Source organism: Petaurus breviceps, unplaced genomic scaffold (genome assembly GCF_028583685.1).
Source record: "Petaurus breviceps papuanus isolate PSGF00001 unplaced genomic scaffold, PetGlider_PUasm1.0 90779, whole genome shotgun sequence".
Classification (NCBI taxonomy): domain Eukaryota; kingdom Metazoa; phylum Chordata; class Mammalia; order Diprotodontia; family Petauridae; genus Petaurus; species Petaurus breviceps.
In genome coordinates, this window is record NW_027187344.1 from 428327 (window position 1) to 451632 (window position 23306).

Consider the following 23306-nt stretch of genomic DNA (forward strand, 5'->3'; position numbering starts at 1 on the left):
CGATCTCTTGCCCCGAGTGCAGGCGGCGGCGGAGGAGGCTGCCAGACCGCGGGGGCGTGGCCGAGAGGGGGTGGGGAAGCGGAAGTGACCGCAGAAGCGCTGGGCGGAGGCGCAAGATGGTGGCGGCGGCGGTGTCCATAACGGGGGCAGCTGGAGCGGCTGTGCTGCGTGGACCTGGAGTCTGGGGCCGCTCTCGCATGAGGTGAGAGGGGCGAGACTGCTGACTGACGGGCAGAGAGATGGAGGGACCAGGGCCAAGTGTGGGGAAAGACCAGGACTGCCCGGCCCAGTCCCAGGCCCCTCTGGGGGTACTCCGACGGAGGCCCCGAGGGGCCCGGCCAGTGACTGCAGCCTCGCTCCCGGCTCTCGTGGCGCCGCCCTCTGGAATCTTGACCCTTCGTTTCGTCTGTTCCCCTGCTCGGGACAGGCCATTGGACCAATCAGAGCCGTTTCCGCGTGGAAATGGGCACATGGGAAAACAGGATCCTGCTGTATGACCATGTGTAAGCAGCTTAGATTAGGACTGGGATTAGATTAGACTGGGAGAAGTCTAAAGACCAAGTAGTTCAACCCCCTTATTTAACAGAGGAGAAAACTGAGGCACGTGTGTCTAAAGTGACTGGCCCAAAAGTCGATCGTTGATAAATTTTAACGCCTCTATTTAGTTGCCTTTAAGGTTAAGCTTCCCCGAAAACATGCAGTTCTCTACCAATATGCAGCTTATCTTTTCCCATTAAAAACCTCCATGAGTCCAGAAAGGCCCTGAGCCGGTTCAGTTACAAAGATAAGACAGTACCTTCATCTATCCTGTGCTCCTATCATAGTGTTTCCTCAATATGTCCTGTGTTTTCCATTCCTTTGCTGTTATTTATATATTTCCCTCAGCCTAGAATGTCCTTCCTACAGTCTTCTTCTGGAAGAATGGTAATGCTGCTTTGAATGCAATCCCCTATAAACGACTCCTCTTTCCCTACCTTTATGACTTAAAATTCTCTAAGCTTGAAATATCCTACTTCCTGCTTTGGCATGAGCTCATTTTCCTAAAAATCAAGTCAAAAGTGACCTCCTCCATGAAACCTTTTATTCTCCTCAGATGGTAATGATTTCACTCACTTGGGACTTCATGTATATTGGGTCTGTGCCTTTCCAGATTTTTTTCAGATATTGTGCATTATTACTGATGTGACTTATTTCCATCATAGACTGTAAATTATGTGTTACATATGATATTTAAACTTTGTATCTCCTATCACCTGGTTTAATACTAAACACCAAGTAGTTGGTTAACAAATGCAAGTTGAATTAATTTGGACTTAGAAAAGTTGGATTAAGTGATTCTTCAGGTTACTTCCAGCTATAAAAGGCTATGATTTCTTCTGTGTCATCTAGAGTAAATGACAGAACCGGGCCTAACAATTTATGGTTATGTATAACTATACAAAATACTTTTTCCACACAACTCTGTGAAAGAGGTAGTGGAAATGCATTCCCCCCCTTTACATATGAGGAAAACTGAGAGATTATCAAGTGCTCATGCTCATCTTGTAAATATTACAGCTAAGATTAAAATATGGCTCTTCTGACTATTTCTGGCTGCTCCTTGTTTTCTTCTGCTTGTCATGGAATTTAAGCTGAGTACAAATATTTTTGTCATAAAAGTCTTCCTAATTCTTCTTTGTCATCAGTATATTGTGTCCTGCCTTAGTAATACTCACAGATAGTATTCCTACTGTTACTTATAAGGATTGTGTCCTCATGGCTGGAGAGCCAGTTGATTGATAGCTTTTTCTTCCCTTTGTACATGTGCTGTGTAGTCTCTCTAAATGAGTCATTATTCACTCCTCTACTTTATGACTTGGATCAAGAACTGTGTTCCTTGGTCCAGTTCTGTAAACCTAATGCCTCCTATATGTCAGAAACTTTCAGATGCAGTCACTTTTCTGTAAGACTTTGCTGGTAACTAAGACAAAGGGGGCCAGCTGCCATCCATCAGGTTAAGCAAATTCTTTGGCAGGCAGGTTGGATTGCACTCTTCTCCTTCAGAAGAGTGTAAAAGCCACAAATCTCTAGGCAAACCCATAAGAACAATGAACTAGAAACAACCCTAGAAAGCACCTTACCCGATACTTTCACTTTTACAGAGGAAGAACCTGAGGTGTTAAGTAAAGTGATGACATTGTCACACAGTAAATTAGTAGTAAGGCTATGACTTGAATCTAAGTTTTCTGGTGTCTAAACTATTCTTTTCACTATGCTACTTTCTCTCTCAGGAATATTAATTAACTTGAACTTAATCATAGGGAGTAGTGACTTAAATATTGAGGAAGAATTCTCACTACATGGTGCTGGAGGGGAATTCAGTATAATTTGGTTCCAGAATGCCTTTGATTTTTTATTGTACATCATCACAGGATGTGCTCAGAATGTCTATTTGAAATGATAGGATCATAGCTCTAGAACTGGAAATGACTTCAGAGCCTATCTAGGTCAGCTCCCCTCCCTTATTTTACAAATGAAGAAACTGAGATCTAGGGAAGTTGGTGACTTACCCAAAGTCATACCTTGTAAATGTCAAATATGGCATATGAACTTAGGATCACCAGCTCTAGAGCCAGTGTTTTTTCCTAACATTACAGGCTGCTTTGGTTTCCAGAGTGACCATAGCTGCTGCTCCTGAGCAGCCCTTCTGTGATTTAAAGTAGAAGCCACTGGTACCAAATGGTTCCTAGACTCAGATCATAATTGACTTTTTCAAGTAATTTTGACATCAGCTTTTGTGGTAATTAATACTAAACTACTGATCATGGCAGCTTCTCTTTTATACATTGTATAAAAAGCTTTGCTTTATTTCATCACAAATTTTTCTTAGACTTTGTACAAATATATCTAGAATCATATCTTTAAAATCTACTTCAGGCCTTTAAGGATCTGTCATTTTGTCAGTTTGGGAGTTCTCTCCACTGACCACTACAATTCTTTGATTTAGTAGATTCTGTTCTTTGATTGGTACTATAACCAAAAAAATCACATTACAGTCACTATGGTTCTGAGCCTTTCCAAATTTAGCACATGACAATGACAAATAAGCACATGACAGTATACACACACATAATGTGCATCGATTATATATATATATGTATGTGTATATGTATGTAAATGTATGTCTGTATGTGCATGTGTACACACACCCACTCCATTACCAGGCCCACAGAATTTTTTCAGCTTGATAGAATGTGTCTGAGCTTTCACTCTGTTGACATAGCTGTCAGGATCTCCAGGTCACCACCATCCATGATGAGGCATTAGTGTAGAACTCAAAATGGTGCTTTTAAAAAATATATGTATATATACTATCACTATTGAAGTAAATAGAACTCCCAGACTCCCTAAGTTACAAATGAAGAAATTGAGACTAATAAATGGATTGTCTAATGACACATGGTTGGTTAGTTATTTTTTTTTTTTTAAAGCAATTGGGGTTAAGTAACTTGCTCAAGGTTACACGGCCAGGTGTTTCTGGGTGGGTGCTAAGTGTCTGAGCCCGGGATTCGATCTCCAGGTGTTCTCAACACTGGAGCCAGTGCTCTTACTCGCTGTGCTACCTGGCCGCCCCTGGTTGGTTAGTGATTAAAGCAACAAGAACTAGAATTCAGATTTCTTAACTCCCAGTCTGATTTTTTTTCCATAGGATTTAGAACTGAAGGAGATCTTTTCAGGGTTATCTAATCCAACCTCCTCATTTTGCAAATGAGGAAAATTAAGTCCAGAAAGGTTCCATTTAAAGGGACACAGGTAGTATATGTCTGGGCAAGGAATGATAAACATGGAATCTCAGAGCTGAAAACATCCAAAATTATCTAGTTAGTTTCTATCTACATAAGAATCCTCTCTCCCTCCAAAAAAGCAAAAAAAAAAATTGGGGTGGCTAGGTGGCATACTGAAGTTGGCTCTGGAGTCAGGAGGACCTGAGTTCAAATCCGGCCTCAGACACCAAACACAAAAAACTAGCCATGTGACCTTGAGCAAGTCACTTAGCTCCAATTGCTCTGCCTTCCTCCAAAAAAGCAAACAAACAAACAAAAAGAATCCTCTCTACAGGATTTCAGTCAGTCTAGTGCAGATTAAGTACTTACTCCATGTAGGTACTGTGCTATGCACTGGGAATGCAGACAAAAAGAAAATAGTTCCTGCCCTCCTGGAACTCATTCTTTCACAGGAAACAAGCTATACTCATATAAGTAGATGCAAATATATACAAAGTAAATAAAATGTAAATTTAGGGGAGAGGGGTTGGATCAGGATGGTACCGCCAAGTCTTGAGGACTAGAGGCTTAAGAGGATGAAATCAGGAAGGTCTTAGTGTAGAAGGTAGTGCTTGAACTGAACTTTGAAGAATGCTAGGGATTCTAAGAAGTAAGGGGGGAGGGGTATATTCCTGGCATGGGACAGCCTGTGCAAAGGCCCAAAGGTCAGAAATGTAAATGGAAAACAAAAAGCGGGCCAGTTTAGGTGGGATGGTGAATTCATACAGGAGAGTAATGTGAAATAAGCCTGGAAAGGTTGCAACAGACTGAGCCAAAATCCACTGGAGCTTCAGCAGGAGAGTGACTTGGTCACAGGGCAACTTGATGGCACAGTGGATAGGATGCCAGGCCTAGAGCCAGGAAGACTCATCTTGTTGAGTTCAAATCTGACCTCAGATATCTACTATCTGTGTGACCCTGGGTAAGTCACTTTTACCCTCTTTACCTCAGTTCCTTATCTATAAAAGGAGCAGGCAAAGGAATTGCAAACCACCTCAGTATCTTTGTCAAGAAAACCCCAAATGCAATCATGAGTTAGACACAACAACAGGTTCTGCTTTAGAAATGTCACTTTGGAAGCTGTATGTGGAGCATGGCTTGTAGTCTAGGAGAGAGAGTAAAAACAGGGAAACCATATCTCTTACCTGACCAAGAGGTCATGCAGCTTTTGTTTGAATACTTTCCACCAGGTAGAACCTACTACTCTCACTGCAGCCCAATTCAGAGCTTTTTTGTTTTTCTTTACCTCAAGTCTAAATGTGTTTTGCAGCTTCACCCATTGCTCCTACTTCTATAGCCTTTTGGGACCAAATTGAAAATAATCTAATCCTTTTTTTTGTCCTAACTCTTCTCATACTTAATGACAACTATTATCTCTCCCTTAAGTATTCACTTTGGTTTGCCCTTCTCTGAACATTCTCAGCTTATCAGGTGTTCTTCCTAAACCATGACACCAAGAACCCAGTACTCCAGATGTGTTCCTCTAACTCCAAATTTAGTGTTGTTTACACTGTTAATGCACTGCCTCAAAAACACTCACTAATTTTATTTATATTATGCTTTATGGTTTAAAAAGCACTTTCCCTACAAAGCACTCAGGTAATTTGTACAAGTACCATTCCTTTTTTTTTTTTTTTTGGCCTTTTGGAGGGCAGTTGGGGTTAAGTAATTTGCCCAAGGTTACATGGCTAGTTTTTTTGTGTGGGTGTTAAGTGTCTGAGGCCAGAACTGAACTCAGGTCCTCCTGACTCCAGGGCCAGTGCTGTCCTCACTGTGACATCTAGCCACCCCGTGCCATTCCTTTTTATGGGTGAAGAGACTCAGGTTTAGAGAGGTGCACTGATTTGCTCATGGTCATATTCTTAAATGCCAGAGCTAGGATTTAAAATCAGGTTTCCTAATTCCTGGTCTAATGGTCATTCCCTTAGGATACAGGAATGTCTGTAATATCCTTTAGAAAGGAAGATCTCAGTCATGCGTATATCATCTGCATAAAGGTGACTATCACTGGTTATTTGTAATATCACAAGTGACTACTATTTTAATTGAGCATGCATTCCTGCTTTAGGTTTGGACTGACTGCATCCAGACGGTTTAGTAGTGGCAGTGCGTACCCCAACATTCCACTGTCTTCTCCCCTGCCTGGAGTGCCCAAACCTGTTTTTGCAACAGTTGATGGACAGGAAAAATTTGAAACCAAAGTCACAACATTGGAGAATGGACTTCGTGTGGCATCCCAAAATAAATTTGGACAATTTTGTACAGTAGGAAGTAAGTACATTTGTTGGTCAGTGGCCAATTATTTGTCTCATTTAGTTTGTGCATAAGTGTCTTCTAGTAAACAGTTAATTGTTTTAGTCATTGTTAAAGTCATGAATTATTTAGGAAATTGGTTTTCTCTTTTTTTCTTTCTATAAATTCTGGTTTAACTTGTTAATTTTTTCTTTTTGTTATTAGTTCTGATTAATTCGGGATCAAGACATGAAGCAAAATATGTTGGTGGAATTGCTCACTTTTTGGAAAAACTGGCATTTTCGGTCAGTATCTGGTATGTGGGGTTATTGAGTAGATAGTCTGGCTCTCAAGCTCTCCTCACCTCTTGCCTTGATTATTGCAATAGCTTCCTAACTGTTCTTCGTGCTTTAAGTTTGTTCTCTCTCCAGTTCCTCCTAAACACACCTGCCAAAGTGATTTTCCTAAATAATTTAGTCTGATTATATCATTTCCTTACTCAGTAAATTTCAGTGGCCCCCTCTTGCCTCAAATAGAAGTTCATCTGTTTGGCTTTTAAAACTTGTCACAACATGGGCCCTGACCTACCTTTCTTATCTTAATAACATTATTCTCCTTTCTATGCTCAGTAGGCCAACCAAACTGGCTTTACTGTGCCTCACATGTGACATACTGGCCCCTGTGCCTAGAATCTACTTTCTCTTTATGTTAACCTCTTAGAATTCCTGGTTTCATTTAAAACTACTACAATTTAAGGGGAATCCTTTGAGGGCAGGGACTTTCATTTTTGTCTTTGTATCCCCAGGGCCTGCCAAAAAGCTTACCATAGAGTAGGCACTTACTAAGTGCTTACTGTTTGGTTGATTATCAAGCCAGACTGTAATAACAGTAAAGAAGCAGATGTTGATGGCTAAAAACAACTTTGGTGAAATAGGAAGGATATTTGGATATAATTTTCATCTCAGCAAAGAAAGCCAAAGGAAATCAGTAAAGAAACCAAGTTAAACCACTAAATTAGTACGAAAAAGATGCAGCAATTTATTTGGAGATACTTATTTTTGTTTCTGGAGGTTTCATTATTTTTATGTGCTTTGAAATTAAAAGTAGATTGTTTTTAAAAATATGAACTCACAAGGAATTTTTTTTCCCTAGTCTACTGCCAGATATGGCAGCAAAGATGAAATTCTTCTTACCTTGGAAAAGCATGGGGGAATTTGTGACTGCCAGACATCAAGGTATATCAGCTGCTGCCTAAAATAATTTTTTAAAAGAATTTCTTTTTAACACAGTTTGTTGTTTTTTTTTTTTAACATAATAAATACTTCCCAGATGTTCCCCAGATAAATATTCCCTTCAAACTACTTTCCCTGAAAACTGCTAAGCAAAACTGCCTAGTAGCAGGTCATATGTCTCTTTTTACTTTTATTCTTTACTGATTATTAATACAAAGGTCACCTACTTTAAATAATGCTTAGTTTCTTCTAAGATAATGATCAGAAAATCATGGATTTAGAGCTAGATGGTACTGCGAGAGGTCATGACTCTGATCATCATTCAGAATCACAGTTCTTCCTTTGAGAGTACCCTTGAAAACACCACAAAGTTTTCAAAGTAGCGTAGGGTAGACCCTAAGTTACAAATTACATGGGATAGGAGAGACAAAACTATAATACCATACATCTGTATGGAAAAGCATCTACAGAATGCTATATACTAGTGAGCATAAACATGTAGTACAAGAGGGAAAGTTATGTAATGGTTATCAATGTATCAAAATCAGTTTTTCTTGATTCGTAATTTCAGTGACTCCCAACTGCCTACATGATCAAAATTTATATTCAAACTGAGCATTCATATTCAAGTCCTTTCAAAATTTGGCTTCTTCCATTCCACACTATAACATGAACTTTATACTCAGGTCACTTCACTGTCTCCTCAACCATTCCAGGTGTCTTCGGGGCTATGGCTTGCATTTCTTCTCTATCCCCTTCACTTAGCAACTAGTATGTGTTCTTTACACATTTTAACCAGTGAATTTTTAAGGTACAGAATGAAAATGTCTTGTTGATAGAAAGAAATAGAATGTGCCAGTGTTCTTAAAAATACCATTAATAGTTACTGACCCAATAGTAACTTTATTGCTCAGAATGAGACTGCTTCTGCAGAAATAGTTGATTCCCTCTAGGATGTTTCATTGTTAAATGACAGCTTAAAAAGCTAAACATAGCCATCCAGAATACAAGTCATTTTCTCTTCACAAATTCCATTGTGGTTTTTCAGGGATACTACCATGTATGCTGTGTCTGCTAATACAAAAGGACTGGATACTGTGGTCGGCTTATTAGCTGATGTAGTATTGCAACCAAAGTTATCAGGTATGATGCTCTGGTACTTCTTGAGGCGCCAAACAACAATAATTGCTATCAAGTATCTCCTATTATTCAGCATAGTATATACTGTATATACTTCTAGGGAAAAGAGTAACAAAGGCTGTGCTTTTATGCAAAAATTTCAAGCAAATCAGATGGAAAAAATTGATTTGTGATGTGATAATTAGCAATGGAGTAGTTTTTTTATCCATTTTAATTTTTTTTTATTTTTCAAATGTTTTATTAACTTCTGATTTACATCATTCATTTCCACCAGATTTTGAGTTAGAAATTTTCTCCCCATTTTCCCCCTACCCACCGCCCCAAAATAGCAGTCCCACAGGATATCCCCTCCTCTAGGCTGCTCTCTCCCATATTTTCTCCCATACCCCCTTCGACTTTTCCAGTGGATCTCTATGCTCTAGTGCCTAGTGCCTGTATATCTTATTTCCCAATTACATGTAAAATAGTATTAATAGAGTGTGTGTGTGTGTGTGTGTGTGTGTATTTGAGTATTTGATTTTAAAACTTTGAATTCAGATTCATTCCCTTCCTCCCTTGTCACCCACCCTTATTGGGAAGATAAGCAGTTCAGTATAGGTTGTACCTGTGTGGCTAATGCAAAACAATAACATAGTAGATATATTGTAAAAGACTGACTATATTTCCCTCCTTCCTATCCCACCTCTCACTTGATCTATTCTCTACTTTGATCCCATCCCTTTTCAAAAGTGGGTGCTTCCAACTTCCCTCACCCCCAGCCTGCCTTCCCTTCCATCATCCCCCCTCTCATCCCCTTCCCCCCCTACTCTCCTGGAGGGTGAGATACCCTATTTAGTGTGTATTTCGTTCCATCCTCAAGCCAAATTCAATGGGAATAAGGTTGACCCATTCCCTTTTGCCTTCCTATTCTTCCCCTCCATTGTAACCATTTTCCCTTGCCTCTTCTATGTGAGATAGTTTATCCCATTCTGTCTGTCCCCATCTCCTCTCATTATATTCCTCTCTCACCTCTTAATTTCACCTTTTAAGTATCATCCCTTCCTCTTAAATTGGTCCTGTGCCCTCTATCTATGTATACCTGTAAACATATATACACACATTTACATATGTATTCATATGCCCATATACCCTCATATATAGACATAATATATTTCTATTCCCTTCCAACTACTGAGAAAAGTTTCATAAGTTACAATTATTGTTTTTCCATGTAGGAATGTTAATAGTTCAACTTTGATAAGTTCCTTATGATTTCTTTTCCCTGTTTACCTTTCATGCCTTTTTTACTTCTTGTATCTGAATGTCAAATTTTCTATTCAACTCTGGTTTTTTCAGCAAGAATGCTTGAAAGTCCTCTATTCCACTGAATGACCATATTTTCCCCTGAAATATGATACTCAGTTTTGCTGGGTAGGTGACTCTTGGTCTTAATCCCAGCTCCTTTGATCTTCAGAATATTATATTCCAAGCCCTTCGATCCCTCAGTGTAGAAGCTGCCAGATCCTGGGTTATCCTGATTGTGTTTCCACAATATTGAAATTGTTTCTTCCTGGATGCTTGTAATATTCTCTCCTTAATCTGGGAATTCTGGAACCTGGCTATAATATTCCTAGGAGTTTTCTTTTTGGGATCTTTTTCAGGAGGTGATCGGTGGATTCTTTCAACCTCTCTTTTGCCATCTGGTTCTAAAACATCAGGGCAGTTTTCTTTGAGAACTTCCTGGAGGATGATTTCTAGGTTCTTACTTTGATCATGGCTTTCAGGTATTCCAGTAATTTTTAAATTGTCTCTCCTGGATCTATTTTCCAGGTCAGTGGTTTTTCCCGTGAGATATTTCACATTGCCTTCTATTCTTTCATTTGTTTGGATCTGTTTAACAGCATCTTGATTTCTCATAAAGTCATTAGCTTCCATTTGCTCCAGTCTAATTCTGAAGGAATGATTCTGTTCAGTGAGCTTTTGAGATTCTTTTTCCATCTGGCAAATTCGGCTTTTTAAGGCATTCTTCTCATTGCCTTTTTGAGCCTCTTTTGCCATTTGAGTTAGTCTATTTTTTAAGGTGTTATTTTCCTTAGTCAGGCTGTTGGACCCTCATTTCATAATTTTCTTGCATTGTTTGCATTTCTCTTCCCAATTTTTCTTCCACTTCTCTTATTTGCTTCTTAAGGTCCTCTATGGCCTATAACCAGCTCGTGTTTTCCTTTGAAACTTTTGGTGCAGGAGTTCTGACTTCACTGTCTTCCTCCTGTTCCATGCTTTGCTCCTTTTTGTCCCCAAAGTAGGAGTCTAATGTTGGAATCTTCTGTCTGCTTTGTTTCCTTTGCCTGGTCATGTTGCCCCTCAGTCACTTGACCCCTGGACTTTTTCCCACAGTAGGACTCTGCCACCAGACAGGGGAGCTTTCATCCCAAACGCTGGGGTTTTCTCAGTTGCCGGAGGTATTAGATGGGTACCCTCTCTGAGGTCTCCACACGCTCTGGCAAGCTGGACACACACTCCAGGACTTCCACCCTAGACTGCAATCCAGATCCCAGAACGTTAAAGCAAGAGCGATTACCCCTCAGACTGGTGCTTGGTCCCCCTGTACTCTGCAGGCCAGGAGCTGAAGCTGCCATGTGGAACTGGCTGGCTGTGCGGGGTGTCTCAGCGGCTTGTCGCCCTGGGGGCAAACGCCACGCACTCTTACTGGGTCCCAAAGTCCAGACTGCACTGACCTCTCACTTTGTCCTTTGCGTCTGTGTTGATAAATCTGGAAATGGCCACAGCTACTGCTGATCTGGAGTCCCTCTGGCCAGCAGCTGGTTAGGCCCACCCTGGGGCTAAAGCCTTCTCTTCCTAGTTAGAGAGAGATCCTGATCTTTTTTGGTGGAAGAGGTTTCCACAGCACTGAAATCATAGATCCTTGATATGTTGACAAGATTGATCCTGCTGCTGCTATTACTAAATTATGTACAGCACTTTAAAGGACTTTGCTGTTCATCATTTCATGTAAGTCTTCAGTAATCCCATGACTTAGGCTATATAGGTAATATCCTGACATTACAAATGAGGAAAGTGAGGCAGAAAGAAGTTGACTTGCTTATGGTCATATAAGTAGGTAGGGACAGAGCTAGAAGTAGAATATGCCCCAGTTCGGTGCTATTCCTTTGATACCACATGAGGTACTTTCTGCTAGTCTGGAGCACAGTTGGAGAACCCAGAAATTAAATAACATGTCATTTGACTACTCTTAATTTATGTTTCTTTGTACAAATGAATTAGCTTCTTACTCTTATGCCTTTTCTTGGATTTAGGATGGTGACTCTTATGCTTTGGATTCTTTGTTTTTATAGATGAAGAAATTGATATGACTCGAATGGCTGTACAGTTTGAATTAGAGGACCTAAATATGAGGCCTGATCCGGAGCCACTTCTCACAGAGATGATTCATGAAGTAAGATAAGCCACAGTTGGATTAGACCCATCATCCATATGGCCTGTACTCTTTCTGTTGTTAACCCCAAAGGGCAGTTTGATAGTTTATGCCTGTGATTTCATCCATACAAGTTAACCCGTTACAAATCTATTATCTACATAAGAAATCAAAACTTCGTTAGAATTAAATTATACACCTTCTTGTATAAAAAGATTAAAGATTTCATTTTATTTGTCCTGAAAACTACTTCCTTAAGAAACATTTAGTTTTAACATTTTCATCTGGAGAAGTAGATTCAGTCATTATATTGATAACACATGCTTCTGCTGAAGACCTCCTCACATGCCTCATCATGGAATGAAACTTGAGTTTTCAGAAATTAATTGCAGTTGAGCACAAGGTTTGAAAGATTCTTCGAAGCTAAAAGGCCTCAAAGTACAGGCCTTCTGGTGGAATGTGTGTGTGTCTGTCATGTAAGGACCAGCCTACCTAAGCTCAGAGAAGGTCATCACGTGAAGGTTGGTCACTATGTAATAATTGTTTTTTGGCCACAAAGACCCATCAAGACTGTCTCATGTCTTACCATGCCTTGTCTTAGCATGGAAGGGTTATGACTTGCATAGGTGAAAGGACTCTTATACTATCATGAATTCTTGAACTATACATAAGTAGGTGATTACTCTTTGTAAGGTAGACTTGAAAAACTGTTCTGTATATATCTGATGTACTAGAAATAGCTAAAGGATGCTACACATAAACTTTTCTCAAATGTATTGCAATGATAAAAGTCATTAAAGGCGTAAAATTTATTTTGATATTTGGGCAGACACAAAACTCTGAGTCCAGTTCCTCATGCCTTTCTTCTCTTATCAGGCTGCATACAGGGGAAATACAGTGGGTCTCCACCGTTTCTGTCCAGCAGAAAATATTCCCAGAATTGATCGAAAAGTACTCCATTCATACCTGAGAAACTACTACACTCCTGACCGGATGGTACTGGCTGGTGTAGGGATAGAACATGAGCAATTAGTGGAGTGTGCCAGAAAATATCTCCTTGGAATAAATCCAGTTTGGAGTAGTGAGCAGGCCAAGGATGTTGACAGATCTGTTGCACAGTATACTGGAGGGATTGTCAAGGTAATGCTAAAGTGAACTATCAAATTATAACTTTTCAGGGGCATCATAAAACTTTTAAATTGCATTCTGATCTAAGTTACTTTTTAAGGTTTATTGGTAAGGAATTGAAAATTTGAGAGGTGGTGAACTATAAGGACAGACTGTTGCATGCATTCTTAGATTCAGTCACTGCTGATACAACTATTATTTTGCTAAACTGTTTTTCTTGATTATAGGAGTTGGTTTAATTCTGGGGAAGGAGATAGGAGGAAGTAGATCCAGAAATAACTTTCATATAAAAAACAAAAGGTATCAGTAAAACTTAGGAAATTTTGTCAAAGGAATTAAAAATTAGTTGTCACCTTTGGATATGAATTTTACTCAGTATTGAAATTTGTTATAGACACTTGGAGGAGTATTTCCACATAGTATTGACGGTTAAACTGTTGCTACTTACACATATATATATATATATATATATATATATATATATATATATATATAGCATTTTATAAAGGACTTTCATATTTGTTATAAGCTTGTGATGTGAACAGAGTTTTACAAATGAGGAAACTGAGGTTAGACAGCTATTCATCATTCAGGTGACCTTAGTACCTGGTTCCTTTGATCTATAATCCAGCACTTTTTCCATCATACTATTATATTACTGATAAGTCTTTTCAGTAGAGGCTTAAAAAAAAATTTTTTTTCATTTTTAGTAGACATTTTATTTACTGACCAACACAGTAGTTCTAAAACCGTAGCTTCTGGATAAACCATTTATTTTTGCCTATTTTGTACCTTTCCTCAAACTTGACCTTGGCCTCTCTCCTTGCTTTACGTTTTAGTACAGGTTCACAGAACACATCCTTGTTGACAACTGTTTTGTCCAGTGCGATATCCACAGAGTATCTGGTGGGCATGAGGTGGTTGTAGTTATAAACTTTAACAAAGGACATGATTTTCGATCTCTTGGCAATCTTCTTTTTGCCCATTGGCTGCAGTCACTTTTCGAGGGTAGCGGTCAATACCTGCATGGCTGCAGGACCTGTCAGAGGTTCCATCATCAATGTTCTTGACGATGACGGCTCTGCTCCCTGAGTATCGCCCAGCCAGGACCAGCACCACCTTCCCGGGTTTCATGAACTTGCCCATTTCAACATGAAGCGAGTCGCTCCTATAGCCAAAAGTGGCTTTAAAAATTTTTAAGTTTAATCTAGGTGTATTTACTGAAATTTTCTCATGACCTTTAAAAAACCATTTCAACTTGGGTTTGTTTGTCTGGCTCAGATGATGAGCATTATATTCGCCACCTATTGTTTGTAAGACCTACTTGTTATTAAGGCATACTTCATTCATTTGTACTTGTGTTCCTCACAGATAGAAAGAGACATGTCAGATGTGAGTCTAGGGCCCACACCAATCCCTGAACTCACACATATTATGATTGGACTTGAGAGCTGTTCTTTTTTGGTAAGTGTTAAGAAGGACGATGCCTAAATTTGTGTTGCTGAATGTTTAATCTACTCACTGATTTGGTTCTTTTTCTCCAATCTCCTGCAGGAGGAAGATTTCATTCCTTTTGCAGTTTTAAACATGATGATGGGAGGAGGAGGTTCTTTTTCAGCTGGTGGACCAGGAAAGGGAATGTTTACAAGACTCTATCTCAATGTGCTAAACAGGTTGGTAAGAATCTTAGAGAAAGTTTTTCTTAGGGTTATTAAGCCAAAGTGAATGATTGCATTTTAGGATACTGATTTTACCTTGGAGGGTTTTTTCCTTCACGTGTACATTTTGTATTTGACAAAAAAAGCAGCACTCATGTTAAAATTTGGGTTTCTGTTTATAGGCACCATTGGATGTATAATGCAACCTCCTATCACCACAGTTATGAAGATACAGGCCTCTTATGTATTCATGCTAGTGCTGATCCTAGACAGGTAATTGTGGTGGCTCATTTTTAATTTCTAAAGCCGTATAAAACCTCTAAGATTCAATATCTTACTTGTTTTTATTAGTTTAATTTAGTAAGCCAAGTTCATTGTAATATTAAAGTACTTTATTCAGTACTTATATGACCTACCTGTAGCTTTCCTAGGGAATTCCTTAGAAATGTAGCAGAGCAGCTGTGTTGCAAGGGAAAGAACACTGGACTTGGAAATTAAAAGACTTAAACTTAATTCTCAGCTCAGCCATTTATTACCTTTGTGACCTTGGACAAATTACTTAACTTCATTGTGTCTTATCTTCATATGTGAGATGAAGTTGAGAATATATGGAGAGAACGTATTTGTGTCTAAGTAGGTACACGCACATCATATCGAGCAGTGTGATTATCATATGTTGTCATGTATTTTGGCAGAGTGCTTTGTAAACTGTGAAGTGCTGTACAGACATTAAATTGTTATCATATGGTAAGGAGCTAAGGTTTTAGATTGCATTTAGTGATGTTATTAAGATTATTTAACTGCTTAAAGAATGAACCATTGTTTGCTAATTATTATTTCCAACATCACATTCTCTTTTAGGTTCGAGAAATGGTAGAAATCATTACAAGGGAATTTATCTTAATGGGTGGAGCCGTGGGTGAGGTAAGTTATGCTTCTTTCCATATCCTGTGATTAGAGGAGTCAGTTGCAACATCCTGGCTATTAGAATAACACTGAAGGCAAAGAAATTATTCTCAACACATATTGCTCAATTTGAATATTAAATGTAAGTAAGGGGCAGGTAGCAGAGAGGATGAAGTACAATTGGAATATGAGATTCGTGGTTATATATAATTTGGGGATCAAAAATAAAATTCACGGGGTGGCTAGGTGGTGCAGTGAGTAAAGCGCCGGCCCCAGAGTCAGGAGGATCCGAGTTCAGTTCTGGCCTTAGACACTTAACACCCACACAAAAAACCTAGCCATGTAGCCTTGGGCAAGTTACTTAACCCCAACTGCCCTCCAAAAGGCAAAAAATGAAAAATAAAATAAATAAAATTCACCTTAATAGTATTTTTTTTAACTCAAGTTTATTTGCTTAAGTCTGAAAAACAGAATACCTTTTTGTACATAATCTCACTGAAACATAAACTAGAAAATGTGGTTTTACTTCTAAAAATTCATGGATATTTAGAGAATGAAAGAGAAAATAGTTGAATCAAATGACTTTTGAGATTGTAAATTTGGGTGACTGGGAGAATGCTGGTATTCTCAACTCAAATAGCCAAGTTTGGAAAAGGGTAACAGGTTTGGAGGGAAGATCATTTGCTTATATTTTAGATGTGTGTGAGATGCCACTAGGACATCCACATATAGATGTCTGGCAAATAATTAATGAGGTTGGACTACAGTTCCAGAGAGTAGGGCTAGATGTCTAGATTTAAGAGCCATCTGCAGCTGGATGGCAGTTAAAGCTATGGGGTTTGATGGATTACTAAGAGGGGAAAAAAAGGGACTAGGATAGAGGTGCCCACATTTAGGAAATAGAACACAAATGATTATCCAGCCACAAAGCTCTGCAGGAGTAGTCAGAAAGGTAAGGGGAAAGCAATGTACGGAAGTTAAGGGTGGAAAGAGTATCTAAAAGCTGAGGATGGTCAACAGCAGCAAAAGCCATAGAGGGAATCAAGAGGAAGAGAACTAGGAAAGGCCATCAGATTCAGTGATTAAGATCATTCATAACCTTGGAGAAGTTTCAGTACAATGGTATGGTTGGAAACCGAATTACAAGGGGTCAAGAAGTGAGTAGGAGGTGAGGACATCAAGACAAGATGAGTTTAAAACACCTTTTATAGAAGTTTGCCTGTGAAAGGAGGAAAGGATAGGATATCTTGAGGGGATGACAGGGTCAAGTGAAAGGCTTTTAAAGGTTGGGGGAGATCTGGATAGACATGTTTATATGGCAGCTGGGAAGGAGCCAGTAGAAAAGGAGAGACTGAAGATGAGATGGAGTCTTTTAAATGGAAAGGAGACAAGGGGGATGAGATGTGAGGTTTAGTATTATTGATTTAGAGCTAGAAAGGACAACAGGTTGTGTAGTCCCATCCTCTCATTTTATAGATGAGGAAATGACAGCCCAGGCAGGTTAAGGAATTTGCCCACTTAGACACATGAAGTAGGTATTGGAGATGGGGTTTTATCCGAGGTCCTCTAATTCCAGAGCAAGTACTTTTTCTATCATACCTCATTAGCACAAGGGGATGAGTTGGTGGGTGGCCTTCATACAGAAAAGAGACTTTGTCAGAGACTGGGACAAAGTAAAGAGAATATGAGGATTTTGAAGAGTAAAGGAAAAAAGAGGGAGTTATGTACTCGTTTTTCTTAAAGTAGAAGGTGAGGTCTTCTCTCAGGTTGGAAGAGAAAAAAAGGAACTGCTACTACTCTTATGTCAGTGCCGTAGACAATGATGAAAGATGAAAAGGAAGACTGCAGCATGAAAGACTAAGGGTTAGAGATATTAGGATTCAGGATAATGTATGTGGTTGAGCTGGTCAACTGTAGGGTCATGACATGAAGGGATCAGCGTAAAGGCAGAGTAAACATGATAGATTGGAAAAACAGGATAGGGTTAAAGGATTATCAGTCAAGGTGAGAGAACAGGTTTGGAGAGAAATGAGGCACTGAGGGAGATAGAAAAGTAGGAAGTCATTCAGAGGAAGAAATTTCAGAGGTCAGGATTATTATGGGGTATTCAGTATGGGTAATAATGAGAATTAAGATATTGTAGTCCCTGATGTGAAATAAAGTTAAAGGTTATAGGAATTTAGACCAGGATATTTGAGGAATTATCAGTGTCACAGTTCAAATGGACAAATATCAGAATTTGTTAAGGGCGGGAAGGGGAAATCCTGTCTTGATTTTGTAAACATGGGCATTGGTGAAATCAAATCAATCCCATGTTTTCATGATTTTCAATTTAGAAAAACATTCCTGTCTTCTGAGGGCTTTGCAATCCTTGTATTTTCTCAGTTGTGGACATAAATGAATAGACAAAGTTGATTGTATTTAGTGTTATTGATAAACTTTTTCCCATGGCTAATATTCATAAAATCTTGTAAAATGGTTATTTAAACATCCAGGTGGAGCTTGAGAGAGCCAAGACACAACTTATGTCCATGCTCATGATGAACCTAGAATCCAGACCTGTAATTTTTGAGGATGTAGGGAGGCAAGTGCTGGCAACAAACTCCAGAAAACTACCTCATGAATTGTGTGCTCTCATTCGTGAGTATTACATCCGTATGTGTGTTATATTTATAGTTATGCTAACCCAAAGGATTATAATGGCCATTTCTGGTCATATTCATTTCGGCTTTGGCCTTCAAAAAACTAACTTACATGACTTTTCATCCTCATCCTCTAACATAAAGCATTAGTGGAGCACCTGTTATGTGCAGAACTCATTGCCAGAGATCTTCATGTCCTTTAAGTAGTTTATTAAGTAGACTGTTATCAACCCATATGTTACCGAAGGGATTAAACCTTGTTACTTTAAGATGGTGAAATTCATAATGTACATCTTAGCTTGATACTAGAGATGGGATATAGGTAATCGTTGTTCAGTTGTTTCAAGGCAAACCAGAGTTAAGTGATTTGCTCAGGATCAAACAGCTGGTAAGAGTCTGAAGTCAGATTTGAACTCAGGAAGGTGTCTGTCTTCCTGACTTCTGGCCGGGCATTCTAGTTGCCATGGACAAATGGGTAGGGTGTTTTAATTAGAGCAGATACTGAGCCACCAAGAAAGAGCTCAGCTCAGGCTGTCCCAACTAGTCTAACCCTTCCTCGACCAATTCATTGTAGCATTAACAACTTTTAACTTCCTTTTAATACAATGGAATTTTTCTTCTTTCTCCTAGTTAGGTCTTTGTGAATTCTCTCTTAATTTGTTTATTGTCATCAAAGTGAATTTAATCTCGAAAATAGCAGCTCTAGTTTAAGCAAAAGTACATTCAGAGCAAAGTAGTTTTCAAAATTCCTGTTTTCCTCTGTCCTAGGTGATGTGAAGTCAGATGATATCAAGAGGGTAGCTACTAAAATGCTTCGGGGTAAACCTTCAGTAGCTGCCCTGGGAGACTTGACAGACCTGCCCACATATGAACACATTCAAGCAGCACTAGCTAGTAAAGATGGACGACTGCCAAGAATGTATAGGCTTTTCCGATAAGGAACTGATAAAGCCTAAACCACCCTGAGAATCCAGGGGAGCATGTTTTTTATGTATTATTCTTGGGATTGTTTTAATTTAGTACAAAAAAAAGATGTTTAATTATACAGAATAAGACATGTAGGACTGTTCTCCGGAATTAAATCAACTTCTGAATTAAACCTTTCCAGACTACACAACTTGATTTTAAAACTTTCTCAGGATTAAGTATGATGGCCACTGGAATAAATGTTTAACCACCTAAGTGTATAATTCTTCCTCTCCTTAAGGCAAAGGAGAGGTTGCTAACAGCTAAAAATAATCTCCAATGTTAGAGATGGATGGATACTTAGCATGAATTTTTTTCTTTTAAGTGATATGCAGGATCCATTTTGAGATTGATGTCCTAAATCAGGTAAGAAGACTGTGGGTTTTATCCAATCTAATGGATCCGTGTGGTGATAATATGAAATAGAGTTTTTCCTTCCAATTCACTGGAGATTACATAGCATACATACAAATCCTGCTTACTTGACTTGAAGTTCCCAAAGATAATACTAAATTAAAAGTGTACTCAGATCTAATTCTGAACTGGAAAGCGAGTTCAGAATTACATGGGAAACATTCACTTCAAAGCAGTATTGCTTTAAGCAAAGTAAGTATACTTTTTCCTTGCAGCTTTCCACATTCATTAGTTTTGCCCTTGACTAGGGAAATCAGCCTCCCTTGGAGGCAGCTAAACCAGAAGAGCACATAGCTTTCCTAGGGCTTTGTAGGGAGTGAATTAAGTGAAGACTTTCTCTTTCAGCAGTTCTTGATTGACCCAAACATTAGTAAATATGTTCTGGATAATTTAAGCCTGGATAGAATAACAGTACCAGGGTTTGTTTAAAAAAAAATTTAAATTAAAAGACTTAGGGAGCCATAGAAATAATTTGTTACATATTATCAGGAGTAAGAAAGGTGTAGTAAATGTATAATTTTTATATGCAAAATATCTTAAAAAGCAGTCTGGCTGATTGAAACAGCAATCACTGTTCAGTGCTAAACTCTCATACACCCAGCTCTTAAAATGAAATAGGGATCAGGGAGGGGATGTAGTTTATTGTTCTATAGAAAGGAATGGATCCTCAAACTTTCTTATTTATAATTAGAAAGCCTGGCCTCTTCTAAAGGTTTCTGAACTGGAATAGCCATACACAGTATTGTTTGTGGTTGACATCTTAAAGAAATCAAATAAAGATTTTTTTTAATGACTAATGCTAGGTATTTCATATTTTGCTAGAAAGTTTTCTTTAAGCCCCATATTCTATTTACCCCACTTACCCCTTAAGAAAAGGGTACAGATTGGTTATATCTACATAAAATTTTAACTTACATTAAAACTTAGTGGTGGTCTCTTCATATCAGGTTTTATGCCACACGTAATAGGAAGCAAAACTTAAAATCAAATAGTAGATAGCTGCAGTGTATGGATTGCACAGTTGCTAGAAATGTTTGTATATATAATTGGACTTGATTTAAAAAAAAAAAAGCAGATTTTTTTGTTCCTTTCTATGAGCTTGTCCTTTTGATTATTTATTATCTAGTGGCTCCTCCATGCTTACAAATATATCCAGCCAGGACTTTCTCATCCTTAAAAAATTTTCATTTGATCATGCTATCTACTCAAGTTGTCATTCTGTAGCTTAATTAAAAAAAAAAAAAGATTCTGAATTTAAAACGCAAAAGAGCATTTCCATATACACAAGAATACCAAGAAGATTTTATATGAAACTCAATCTCTTTCATACCACTTGACTTTTTCTTAAAGTATATCATCTACATCTTACTTTCAGAACTGTCCTGCTTGTCTTCTGAATTTCTCTTCAGAAAGTGTTAAAAATGGTCCTCCATGGGGCAGCCAGGTAGCACAGTGAGTAAGAGCACCGGCTCCAGTGTCAGGACGACTTGGAGATCGAATCCCAGGCTCAGACACTTAGCACCCACCCAGAAACACCTGGCCATGTAACCTTGAGCAAGTTACTCAACCCCAATTGCTTAGGGGAGGCCAGGTGGCTCAGCAAGTAAGAGCACCAAGCTCCAGTGTCGGGATGACCTGGATCAAATCTGGGCTCAGATACTCAGCACCACACCTAGAAATAACTGGCCGTATAATCTTGAGCAAGTTACTTAACCCCAATTGCTTAAAAAAAGAAAATGGGCCTCCTTTGGGGTATTGTTACCTCAAACTGAGGCAAAAGGAGAGAAATTCTTATAAGCCTAGTCAAGCAAAATTCACATAGTGGCCATATCTAAAAATGTCACTTTCTGTACCTTGCGACCATTACCTCTTACATTCGTATACCTCAATTTGTTCAGCCATTTTCCAGTTTTCTAAGAGGCAAAGATGCCCCCTTTATTTTTATCCCTAAGTACCTACCCCCATCTCTAATCTTTTAGGATCAAGAAGTTTGTTTTGCTTCTGACTATTCCCTCTCTGGTATTATCCTCTCTCTTAGTTTAACTTAACCCTATCCATGCTTGTTTTCCCTTGTTGAACAGTTTGATGTATTTCTACACCATAACTTCCTTTGTCCCTTTCCAAAAAGTGAGGATCATCTGATGCCCACTTTCCCCACACCTTCTTTTTATTCTCATGCACTATTACACTAATTATTCCTCCTTTTACAGCCCCCTACCCTCACCCCTTTTCAAACCCTTAGAACCAGTCTACCCCTAGATCCCTTATCACTGCCCTTTGAAGACAAGGAAGTTCACTCCCATTAGAATGTTATTTTCTACATCAGATAGGTCCTCCTAATTGGATCTTTAGGGCCTTCTCTGGTGATGCCTTGGGCCCTTCAGAGCCCCTAGACCTGGGCCATCTCAGGCCTTCCACTGTGGTGTTGCATTGGTGTGCATATTAGAAGCTCACTACCACGGGGCTTTTTAAAGGGAGCCTTCCACTCTTGGTGCCTCTGGGCACAAAGCCTTGTAGGCGACATATGTCCCTAGCTGCCTCTGGCTTTTCAGAGGTAGGGTAATAGGTTTTTCTGTTGCCTATGGACTTCTGGCTGACTGCATTTCTGGTGTGGAAGAAATTACTTAAGAATTTTCACTGGATTTCTTCATCATTCAGTAGGGAGGGAACTTAGGGTTTTGCTAAAGTATGTGGAGCTGGGTTGCCTGCCTCTCTCATTCATGGAGGCATCTTTAGCAGGAAGTCCAAATTATATCTTCTTTCTTCCTTTCATAGCCAAAATCCTAAGAAAAGTGGTCTACAGTTCTTTTGCTCTCATTTTTTCACCTTCGACTCATTTCCCAACCTCTTACAACATGGCTTCTAACCCTACCACTATAATGAAATTTCTATTTCCAAAATTATAAATGACCTCATTTATTAAACCTGGTGGACTTTTCTCAGGTCCTCCTTCCCTCTTGTTCTCTGTAGCTTTTGACACTATTCATCCTCCTCTGCCCCTAGCTACCCTCTCCTTTGGTATCTGTGCCATTGCTTTTATTCTCCTTACATGGCCTCCTTAGGTCATCATTCACCTACCCTTTTAAGCATGGAAGTCTCTAATCCTTCTTCTTACTCATAGTGATCTCAACAGCACGAATGGCTTTAATTGTCATCTAGCTACAGATAATACCCAGATCTATATATTCAGCCCTGCTCTCTGGAATTCCAGTCCCATACCAATAATTGTTGGGCTTTTTCAACTGTTGGCCCATTTGGTATGTCCAAAATGGAACTTATTTCTTCCCCAAAACCTATCCCCTTCAGAAACCTCTAAACTTGCCTGTTTCTATTGAGACCACCATCCCTCTGGTTATCCAGGTTCATAAGCTCAAAGTCAGCCTCAGTTCTTTCCTGTCCCTTAACACCCCTACAGCCAATCAGTTGTTGAGTCTAGTCAATTGTACTTTCATGTGTCTTATCTGTCCTACTCACACCCCTTTCCTACTCTGGGCACTAGTACCTTTGGCTAGCCTCCTAACTGGCTTTGTTTCCGGTCTGTACTTTTCAATAAGTCTTCCACATAGCTTTCAAATTATTTCTAGGTCACAATTCTCTATCACCAGGTTACTCAAAAAATTATATTATCTCTTAGATACAAACTTCAGCTTGCCATTTAAATTTTTGACATGAAGTTCTCTCTCTTTTTTTTTTTTTTTAAGCAATTGGGGTTACGTAACTTGCTCAAGGTTACACGGCCAGTTATTTCTGGGTGTGGTGCTGAATGTCTGAGC

The 23306-nt window shown here is 39.0% G+C and overlaps 1 protein-coding gene and 1 pseudogene across 3 annotated transcripts; one reads left to right on the top strand and one right to left on the bottom strand.

Annotated features, from left to right (window-relative positions):
* Positions 1–48: 48 nt before the first annotated feature.
* PMPCA (peptidase, mitochondrial processing subunit alpha) lies at positions 49–19252 on the top strand. Of its 3 annotated transcripts, XM_069069194.1 has the most exons (13): positions 49–202; positions 5872–6074; positions 6261–6340; positions 7188–7270; positions 8316–8410; positions 11740–11840; positions 12696–12959; positions 14319–14411; positions 14502–14620; positions 14788–14878; positions 15467–15529; positions 18007–18151; positions 18922–19252. In XM_069069194.1, exons 1-13 carry the CDS (start codon positions 117–119, stop codon positions 19089–19091), a joined length of 1593 nt encoding a protein of 530 aa, XP_068925295.1. In that variant the 5' UTR covers positions 49–116; the 3' UTR covers positions 19092–19252. The 3 variants fall into 3 exon arrangements, with proteins under 3 accessions (XP_068925295.1, XP_068925296.1, XP_068925297.1); XM_069069195.1 differs by lacking the exon at positions 7188–7270 and having other exon boundaries at positions 6261–6351; XM_069069196.1 differs by lacking the exons at positions 49–202; positions 7188–7270 and having other exon boundaries at positions 5932–6074.
* LOC138147042 (large ribosomal subunit protein eL27-like) lies at positions 13691–14093 on the bottom strand (annotated as a pseudogene).
* Positions 19253–23306: the final 4054 nt, after the last annotated feature.